The sequence below is a fragment of the Terrapene carolina genome, unplaced genomic scaffold, assembly GCF_002925995.2.
Source record: "Terrapene carolina triunguis isolate 2854851 unplaced genomic scaffold, T_m_triunguis-2.0 Scaffold560, whole genome shotgun sequence".
Classification (NCBI taxonomy): domain Eukaryota; kingdom Metazoa; phylum Chordata; order Testudines; family Emydidae; genus Terrapene; species Terrapene triunguis.
Genome location: NW_020664911.1, coordinates 8,620 through 19,181, shown reverse-complemented (window position 1 = coordinate 19,181; position 10,562 = coordinate 8,620). Strand labels below are relative to the sequence as shown.

Sequence of the window (10,562 nt, the reverse complement as noted above, 5' to 3'; positions counted from 1 at the left end):
CCACCAAAAAAAAAGCCATTTTGCAGGTGCCTGGGGAATTAGCAGGCCCCGGCAGCGCCGCGGCCACATGCAGCACGTCCCGCCGCCCCGCGGGGAAGGAGCCGCTGGAGCTAGAGGCACGGGGCTCCGGACCCTGGCAGCGGCGGGGGAGAGCGGCTCAGGGCCGCGTGAGTGGCCACGTAAAGTTTATCGGCTGGGGGTGACCCCGGCCGGCTCCTTGCCCTGCCCTGTAGGGGAGTAGCGTCCTCGCCCCGCGCCAGCATGTCTTGCCGGCCGCCGCAGGCCAGGTAAGGAGCCGAGTCCCCCCTCCCCCCTCGTCCTGGCTCCTCAGCTGAGCGGCATTCCTCCTCCCTCCCAGGCTTGCAGCTGGAATGCCGGCGCAAGCCTGGAGGGAGGGGGTGGTGGCCGGCTTCCAGTTCCTGGAGCTGGAAGCACCGGGCGGGCAGGCAAGGGGGCTGCTCCCCCAGGAGGGAGACGGGGGGGGGGCTCAGCTGAGGAGCCAGGACGAGGGGGGAGGGGGGGACTTGTCTCCTTACCACTCCCCTCAGGGGCGAGGACCGGCCGGGGTCCACCCCGAGCCGATAAACTTTACATGGCCACTCGTGCGGCCCTGAGCCATTCTCCCCCGCTGCTGCTGGGGTCCGGAGCCCCGGAGTCCCCCCGTCTCCCTCCTTGGGGAGCAGCCTCCTTGCCCGCCCGGTGCCCGTACTCACCAGCTCCAGGAACTGGAAGCCGACCACCACCCCCTCCCTCCCCGGGCTTGCCGCCATTACAGCGGCAAGCCTGGGAGGGAGGAGGAATGCCACGTGCTTGGGGAAGAGGTGGGGCCATGGCGGGGATTTGGGGAGGGAGCCAATGGGGGAAGGACGGGGTGGAGTCGGGTTGGGGGGGGTGAGAGCCCTTCCAGGAGGGCAAAATTGCTTGTTTGTCCAGTGTCCCTACCGCACATCGGGCAGGACGCGGGACAAACAAGCAAATATCGGGACCGTCCCGATAAAATCGGGACGTCTGGTCACCCTAAAGCCAGCGAAGTCCTTTGATTAGGTCGCAGACTATAGGGAGGAGGAGGTGATAAGAACCACGCTCCCAGTGAATTGCTCTCCGACTCCTGTCTCCTGCCATTTAGAAAACCGGGGAAGTCCCAATTGCTCTCCGACTCCTGCCATGTGAAGTCCTTTGATTGTGAATCGATAATTGTAGAGATTGCTGTGGTGGTAGGTCCATTATCAAGCGCGGCTTGCACATGGCATGCTCCTCGGAGGGTGGGCTGCAGGTTTTCCAGGGCAGAGGCTCTGCTCCCTGGGGAGAGAAGGGAGGGAGGCCGCAGCTGGCAGCTCTGTGGGCTCTCTTGCGTGGAGGGGCGGCTAAGCTGCTTTAACCCACCTCCCTGCGCCCCAGCTTTCTACCCTCCCGACCCTGCTTTGGCATGAGGACCGCGCACTCTCTGCCTCACAGTCCTGCCTGCCCCATGCTCCCCTGCCGGAGTGAGAGTCCAGCATTCAACTCCCCAGCCCGGGCGCAGGATGGACTGGCGACACGCTCCCATTGCCCTGTTGCAATTGCACTGTGACTTGGCCCACTGCTGCATGCCAGGGACTGGAGAGGAGAGTGCCCATTTCACCTTGCGGCTCTTTAAATCCTACCCCGTCCACCACCCCCCTCCACACCCAAACCCGGTCTGCTCCCCTTGCACTCCCCAGCCAAACCTGAACCCCCACAAAGTGTTCCTTGGAGGCAACTGCCTTCTTTGATTTAGTTCAACGCGTTTATGTGTCTTTCTCAGCTTCTACACGTCGCTGGGAAATTCTAACACACCATGTATCTAATCTCACAGTTAAACCATTGAGTGAAATAAGATGGGAAAGTTGAATTGATTCCTTGAAACCTCTTCGCTATCAACTTGGTGACATGTATGATGCTCTGATAGAGATCTATGATGACACTACTCTAACAGGATCATCTGGCAGTACGTCACGAGTTGATGCAAAGGATCTTGCAAAAGCCATTTCTAGTTTCAAGTTTCTTGTTTCTCTTGTTGTGTGGTATGACATATTGTTTGAGATCAACATGACTAGCAAACAACTTCAGGCGAAAGAATTCGACATACGTGATGCCATTAATCAACTTGGAGAAACCAAGAAGTTTCTTGTAGTCCGCAGAAGTGACGCAGACTTTGAGAAAACTTGGTAGATGCAGGTGAACTTGTGGAGGAGTTGGATGTACTGGCACTTTTTGAACCAGATCCAATCTGTATTAGAAAAAAGAGGAAGCAGTTCACATATGAAGCAGATGACGAACCTATTTATAATCCGAAAGAAAAATTCAAAGTGAACTTTTACTTTTCAGTCATCGACACAGCAATACATTCAGTTGAAGAAAGATTCACATTGATGCAGCAAATTAGTTCAATATTTGGCTTCCTATATGATGTTTACAGTTTGCAAAATACAACACCAAAGCAAATTATGGAACATTGCTTGAATCTGGAGCAAGCTTTGCAACATGGTGAATCCAAAGATATTGATGCCTTTGACTTGTGCAATGAATTGCAAGCTATTGCATGACGAGTCCAAAACAGTGCATCACCGCAAGATGTATTGAACTTCATATGCACAAATAAACTGACAGATAGTGTCCCCAACACAATTACTGCTCTTCACATCCTCTTGACTCTCCCAGTTTCTGTGGCCAGTGGTGAGCGAAGCTCAAGTTGATAAAAACATACATGTGAACATCAATGTTGCAACAAAGACTTGTCGGGCTATCTACCTTGTCAATAGAACCTGACATTGCTCGCAGCATTGACTTGGAGGAACTTGTTTCTAAATTTGCTAAACTGAAAGTGCAGAAAAATAAATTCTAAATTATAACGTGTTACTCTGTGACAGTGTATTGTGTATAATGTATGTGATTTATTTTAAGATCCATGCTATGTTGTGCAAAGTGAAAACAATAACCATGTCAGCACTGTCAGGTTATTCATTTATTTTCATTAAATATGTAGACTAAATAATTAAATTAATAAATTTTCAAGCCACACGTGTATTAATTCTAATGAACAATGCCGCATTATGCAGCATTCATTTTTGAAAGTTTTTAATAAGCGATGCTCGGGGAGGTTCGGGGGGGCGCAAGGTGGAAGTTTCGCCTAGGGCGCAAAATATCCTTGCACCGGCCCTGGATAGTGCTCCACAAAACTGGACTGTGCAGCTTCAATGCAGACGAATGGCCTCCCAACGTCTCATGGGCTTTGCTCTGGTGCTTAGACCAGCTCCATCGAACTAGTGCAGTCCCCAGGGCTTCAGGGCTGAACTCCCAGCCCATGCTGAAACTCTGGTGGCTTCTGGGATTTGTATCACTTAGTTGATTAAACCTTCTACAAAACAGGTTTATTGATTCACCCCCATGTGACTCCAGTGTCCTGTTATGAGCTGTACCACTAATCAATTCATAAATACCAGTAAAGCTTGGTTATAATTGAGATCTCTCTAATTACTCAAAAGACTGAACCGGAATTGGTAACGAGTCTGAATGTGACACGCTCCCAGTCTCCATTAATGAAGTTTCATCTCCTTGGTGGCCTTGATGTCACAAAGCAATTAGAACCACAATCATCTTGGGTTTTGGGTGGAAAAACACCCACTTCCAAGTACCTCTCAGCTATCCAGATGAAACCTCCCAAATCATTTCTGTTTCTTCAGGAAAGAATCCAGGCCCATTTGAAAACTCTGAGGGAAGAGAGAGAAAAGCTGCTGGGATTGAAAGCGACTGGAGAGGGGAAGAGCTGGGAGTATCTGGTAGGTGCCTGTTGTTATGAACCAGCAGAGACTGGCAGTGGGAGGTCTGTTTGGAGGCAGACCCCTGTGTGGCCTTGGTGAACATGAGCTTGTGTGTGTTTCTCCATGATCGTGGATTGCTGGGTTAGGGTCATGTGTAGAGAAGCCATAAGCTTCCGTTGCAGTTGATGAGTTAATGTCTAGCCCTTGTGGCTTTCCCAGAAATCCCCCCAAGTGAACTGAATGTCCCCGTGAAGTGCTGTCCACTGTGTCTGGTCATTCTGTGCATTTTTTAAATGTTTGTTTCTTTTAACTCCCCTGGTGTCTCTGTCAGTGTAGTGCTGAGTCCTGCCTCCTTCTGCTCTGGGTCTGGATTTCCAGATACCATAAATAACAGAATATGCTGACCATGACCGACATGGAAACATCCCTTTCAGAGGGATACAGGGGCCAAAGGGGAAGGTGTGAGAGAATCCCCTGCCTAGTACCCACAGGGTAGAGTCAAATGTCAGAAATCTTATGATTTTCAAAGAAATTCAGCGTCCTGCACCCTCAGCTCTCCATGAAAGGACCCCGGGCTCCAGCCATGTCCCTGACCAGCCCTTGCCTTATTTTCATACAGAAACAAACACAAACCGAGAGGCAGAAGATTGTGTCTGAATTTCAGCAACTGCGGCAGTTCCTGGAGGAACAAGAGCGACTCCTGCAGGCCCAGCTGGACAAGCTGGACGAGGAGATTGTGAAGATCCAGAATGAAAATGTCAGTAAACTCTCAGAGCAGATTTCCCGTCTCAGTGAGCTGATCAGTGAGATGGAGGGGAAGTGTCAGAAGCCAGCGAGTGAATTCCTGCAGGTGAGACTGAATGAGAAACACAGGTGGGTGCTTCAGGGCAGCCAGCTCCCCCTCTCAGTGCTGCCCGCCAGCTGCCCTGCCGATCAACTCCTCCCCCTCCCTCCAGCGCCTCCCACCTGCTACGATCAGCTGTTCCACTGTGTGCAGGAGATGCTACAAGGGAGGGGTAGGAGCGGGGAGGGAGTGTGCTCACGAGAGGAGGCGGGGAAGAGGCAGGGTGGGGATGGAGTGGGAGCAGGAAGAGTTGGGCTGGGGTATGGCATTGGGGGAAGGGGTGGAGTCGGGGTGGGGCGTGGTGTTGAGCACCCCTAGGGACAATTAGAAACCAGCACCTGTCACTAGAAACATGCCAGATCCCCACACATGGAAAGGAGGGCTCCTGAATCTTACACACTGGAGTCCAGCACTCAGAGACCATGGTGAATTTCGGCGTGTGTATTGCTGACATGTGAATAACTATTATTCTTTGCAGAGTCACAGACACAGAGATATGAGAGATGGAAAAGCCCCATTAGCTCAGGAAATCCATGACCCTGGGGCCAGGGCAGGGCCTTTCTTCCCCATATTTGCAAAATCTCTTCTCTGGAATCCCATGTGTGTGTCAGAGGGGACTGAAATTCTTTTGTCTCTCTCTCTCTCTTCTAGGATATGAGAAGCACCTTGATCAGGTATGTGGCTCTCTCTCACTCTCTCTCTCGCTTCATAATGCTGAAAAAGAGCTTGGTGGTGATGTTCACGCTGCATCTCCCCAGGGCTCTACAGTAGAATGTGTGGGGAAGGTCTCATGCTGGATACGAATCTCTCTGATCAACTTCATCCTGAGGTTCTCACCCTTGTATAGGAGACGCTGGAATTCTCCATTCAGTGGGAAAGACTGACCAAGTATTTCCTACAGATGTCAGATCCCTGGGGGACTGGCTGCCTCGGGATTGTGGGGATGGAATATGGGCCTGTCACTGCTGGGGCACTGGTCACTATTCAGCCCCAGGCAGCAGCAACCAAGAGTCTTTCCCACCTGAGGGCTGTTTGGAGACCTGTGTGGAATGAGCTGGGGAGGGGGGAGTTGGTGTCTCAGTCTAGCTCCTAGTGGTCAGATTTCTACAGCACTTCACCTGGGAACCTCCTGTCCCTCAGAGCATGGAGGCCAAGGAGTGAATTGGCCACAGAGACTCAATTCCCCTTTTGTCCCCAGAGCTGATCTCTCCAGACCAGAGTTGAAGAATATTAATGAGTCCTTTGAAGGGAAGGTTGCACAGCCATGGGCTGTGTTGCACCTGATCTGAGACTGGGAGAAGTCGAGGAATTCTAACTCCAGGCCCATTAGAGCAGCGACTCACTAGCCAGAACTTATAATGAGTCACACAGTGAAATATAATCACGTGAAATTGTTTCTCTCCAGGTGTGAGAAGGGGAAGTTCCAGAAGCCAGAGGAGATTTCTCCTGAACTGGAAGAGCGAGTCAGTGGTTTCTCTCAAAAAACGATTGTGCTATTGGAGATTCTGGGGAAGTTCAAAGGTACCTAGAAGGGATCTAGGAGTAGAAATTGGGATGAGCCTCTGAGACTGAGGAAGGAGAGTGGCTCTGGCCAATTGGTTCACAATTAGATGATGCTTCTATTTAATTGTTGGGTGAGAATGTCATGCACTTGGGGTCCAAGTCACTCAGGTTGATTAATTCAAACATTTATTTCTACCAAAAATATGTCTTGCCATGACAATTACTGTTAAAGAAAGAAATGACTTAGACTCATCAACTTTAAGGCCAAAAGGGACCATCATGATCATCCAGTCTGACCTCCTGCACATTGCAAGCCACAGAACCTCACCCACCCACTCCTGCAATAGACCCCTAACCTCTGGCTGAGTTACTGGATTCCTCAAATCATGAGTTAAAGACTTCAAGTTACAGAGAATCCACCATTGACACTAGTTTAAATCTGCAAATCACCCATGCCCCACGCTGCAGAGGAAGGCAGAAACCCCCCCAGACTCTCTGCCAATCTGACTTGGGGGGAAATTCCTTCCTGACCCCAAATATGGTGGTGAGTTGAATACCGAGCATTTTGGCAAGACCCAACAGCGAGACATACGGCAAAGAATTCTCTATAATTAAAGAGCCCTCCCCATCTACTGCTACATCACCAGCCATGGGGCACATTTCTCAAAGATGGACCCAGCCCATCACTGTGCTCTGGTCCCATACAGCAGCTAGCCATGGCCAAATGGGCTGTAGGGAAGGAAAAAGCCCTGTCTCCATGGTCAGAGATCCCTCCAGCACAGGCGCCTCTGGTGCCTCCTCCACAGCAGATGCAGGCACAAGGCATGTTCCTGAGAGGGCTGGGAATGGGGTGGGGTTGGTGAGGGTGGGAGGAAGAGGGAGGGGGGTGGATGTGGGACAGAGTTACGTGGGCAGTGTAAAGCTGGGCCTCTGACACTCTGCACACTGGGCAAGACAGATTGGGCCATTGTCATACGGACGTAACTCTGGCTGGCTTCAGAACTTCCTCAGCTTGTGCCAAAGTCTGCACCGGCCCCTGCAGCCACTGAATAGCAGAGTCACCCCTCTCTTGCTGGTACAGAGGTGAATCTGTCCCTTGAGTCAACCTTCCCCCACCTCAATTTCCACATTTATAAAATCGTTTTACTATTATTTCAATTTCTGCCTATGGAGGATGAGGCCCCGTCGTGCTGCTCTCTGTAGAGACGCTGAGTAAACAGACCCAACAGCTCACAGTTAGAGCCACGATTTAGGAAACTCTCAACATCCCGTTAGTGTCAAAGGGACCAAAGTGAGTAAAGTTACTTTTATGCCAAAGTCTTTACAGGCTCTGGGTCTAGGTTACGGCAAAAGGCAGTAAGTGAACGAGATGAACCAACTGTATTCTGAAGGGTGAGAGGGGATGAGGAGGCAAAATATAAATCTCACTTACAGATTGTCTGTCCTGGGATGGTTGTGAGGCTGCGAGGATGTTGGTTCCCTTGCTCGGAGATGCCTGAATGAGAGAGGAAAGAGCTTTTTATATTAAATATCTGAGTGTTTCTTGGTGTATTTCTCTGTCATAATTAAAAGACAGTTCTAGGAGTTGAGAGTGGGGATGCTGTTATAAATATGAAAGCCTGAAATCTTGTCTCCTTTCTCCTTTCCCCCTCCAGACACTCTGCCGTCTGCACTAGAGACAAAAAGAGGAGGATCCCTAGGAACATTCAGACAGGGTGAGATTGCAGCTGGAGATTGTCTTTAAATTATCAGAAAATGTCTTCATGAGATTGTAGCTAAAGTAGGGTTACCATTTGTCCGGATTTTCCCGGACATGTCCGGATTTTTCTGTTAAAAATAGCGTCCGGGGGAAAATTTGTAAATAACTTAAAATGTCCGGGATTTTTCCCCCCCCATGCAGAGTGCGGCAGGGCTGCAGGAAATTCAGCCACTCGCATGGGGCTCCGGCAGCCAGAGCCCTTCACCCGCAGCTTCAGATCATTGGCCGGGCAGGACTCCGGCAGCTGTACAGCTACTGCCCCCTCCCTCCCTCCCTGCATTCTCAGATCGCCGGCCGGGCTGTTCGCATCGGGCCTCAGTAGCTCCTCCTCCTCCCCCTCACTTCTCCCCTGCTGCCCAGCGCCCCGCTCTGGCAGCACTGTGCGGGGGCAGGGACCGGGTTGTGTGTTGCACTGGGGAGCGCAGCCACTTGTCGGGCTCCGAGCGGAGCCCAACACCCTGTTCTGAGCGGCAGGGTAAGGGGGCCAGGGGGCTGGAGAAGGGGCAGGGGGTTTCTGGAGGGGGCAGTCAAGGGACAGGGAGTAGGGGGGGTTGGATGGGTCGGGAGTTCTGGGGGTCCTGTCAGGGGGTGGGGAGCGGTTGGATAGGGCATGGGAGTCCCGGGGGTCTGTCTGGGGGAGGGGGTGTGGATATGAGGCGGGGGTGTGGAGAGGGGTCGAGGCAGGCAGGGAGCAGAGGGGGTTGGATGGGTCGGGAGTTCTGGGGGTCCTGTCAGGTGGTGGGGAGTGGTTGGATAGGGCATGGGAGTCCCGGGGGTTTGTCTCGGGGTGGGGGTGTGAATATAGGGCAGGGGTGTGGATAAGGGTCAGGGCAGTCAGGGGACAGGTAGGGTCCTAGGGGGGCAGTTAGGGTGGGGGGTTCTCAGGAGGAAGCAGTCAGGGGACAAGAAGCAGGGAGGCTTAGATGGGGGTGCAGTCCTAGGGGGCAGTTAGTGGCAGGGGTCCCAGGAGGGGGCAGTCAGGGGACAAGCAGCAGGGGGGAGTTGGGAGTTCTGAGGGGGCAGTCAGGGGGCGGGAAGTGGGAGGGAGTGGATGGGGGAGGGGCTAGAGCGGGGCTTCCCCCCCCAGTGTCCTCTTTTTTGATTGTGGAAATATGGTAACCCTAAGCTAAAGTTACCAACCAAACCAACACCGACCATGACACACACAGCCCTAAAAACAACACACTGCACAGTGAGGACCTCCCACGCTGAAGTCACACAAACACTCCTGACACCAACCTCAGTGCTGAGTTCATGCCCATGCTGCTGAACAGAAAAACTCTCCCTGAGCAGCATGTGAACAGAGCTCTCTGCCCTGAGGGCTGACACATCCCTCTGCTTTACCAGGGTGCAGGGGGTCTCCACCATCGAGCTTTGCCAACATCCTGCCTTTCCTCTGGGCAGGGCTGGGCTCTCCCATTGGAGCTGCTCACTGCTTCCTGGATTGGGGAGATCCTCTCCCTGTGAGGCTGGCAGCTCCTCCCTTCTCTCCTGTGTGGGGATGGGGCTCCCCTGCCCAATGACATTTCCTACTCTCTTTTCTTAATCTGCTCTTCCTACTCTGGCTGGGGAGTGGAGGCTGCATTTAGGGGAGGGAGCTTCCCTCTGGGGTTCAAAGCTGGTACCTGCCTCCTCTGCTCCCTCCTCACTAAAATCATCCTTGCTGTGTCTCTGATGCTGGGAATGGAGCAGCCCCAGCAGAGGGAGCAGGGAGCTGAAGCCTCAGCAAGCAAATGAAAAACTAATTAAGTGGGCCCCATTACACAGACTGAGGAACTGTAGTGACATCCCTGCTCAGTCTCAGGTGCCCAGGACAGAGGCAGCTCCCTGGGATCCAGGCCTGTCCCAGCCAGGATGGGGCTGCTGGAGAGTGCGAGAAATGGTCCCAGCCTCCCCCAGGGCCAAGCTCTGCCTCTAATGCTCTGATTCTCTCTCTCTCCCCAGCGAATGTGACTCTGGATCCATACACGGCTCATCCCAAACTCATCCTGTCTGAGGATTGGAAAAGTGTGAGAGAGGGGGAGACACGACTATTTAACACTCCTGAGAGATTTGACACTGAGCCCTGTGTGCTGGGCTGTGAGGGATTCACCTCGGGGAGACATTGCTGGGAGGTGGAGGTGGGGGATGGGGGAGGCTGGGCTGTGGGGGTGGCCAGAGAGTCTGTGGGGAGGAAGGGACGGATCAGCCATAGCCCTGAGGGGGGGATCTGGGCTGTGCAGCGGTGGGGGGGTCAGTTCCAGGCTCTCACCTCCCCTGTGACCCCCCTGTCCCTGAGCCGGGTCCCCAGCAGGATCCGGGTTTGTCTGGACTGTGACTGGGGGCAGGTGACATTTATCGATGCTGGTGACGAGGCCCCGATCTTCACTTTCCCGCCGGGCTCCGTCCCTGGGGAGAGAATCCGACCCTGGCTGTGGGTGTGGCTGGGATCCCGGCTCAGACTGTGTCCCTGAGGGGGGTGGTAGGGAGGAATATCCCACCAGAGAACTGGAAATCAGCCTTTCTAGCCTCACACCCCCCAGTCTGTATGACCTTGCAGGACTCCTGTCTACCCAGCTCCTGGCTCCTCATCTCTATGACCTGTGGAAGCCCCTCCCCTTCCCTGCAGCCCCAGGGATGGGAGGGGGAGGGGGAAGAACCTCTGGGGCTGCATAAGGAGCAGAGGGGCCCTGAGGGG

General features: G+C 53.1%; 1 protein-coding gene across 1 annotated transcript in view; it reads left to right on the top strand.

Annotated features, from left to right (window-relative positions):
• LOC112125444 (zinc finger protein RFP-like) overlaps positions 1 to 10,338 on the top strand; it is a 15,259-nt gene extending 4,921 nt beyond the window's left edge. The window contains exons 2-7 of the mRNA XM_024223852.2: positions 3,702 to 3,797; positions 4,399 to 4,629; positions 5,275 to 5,297; positions 6,029 to 6,144; positions 7,782 to 7,841; positions 9,830 to 10,338. Of these exons, the coding sequence (XP_024079620.1) occupies positions 3,702 to 3,797; positions 4,399 to 4,629; positions 5,275 to 5,297; positions 6,029 to 6,144; positions 7,782 to 7,841; positions 9,830 to 10,338 (1,035 nt within the window). The remainder of the gene's footprint in view (positions 1 to 3,701; positions 3,798 to 4,398; positions 4,630 to 5,274; positions 5,298 to 6,028; positions 6,145 to 7,781; positions 7,842 to 9,829) is intronic.
• The last annotated feature ends 224 nt before the right edge of the window (positions 10,339 to 10,562 follow it).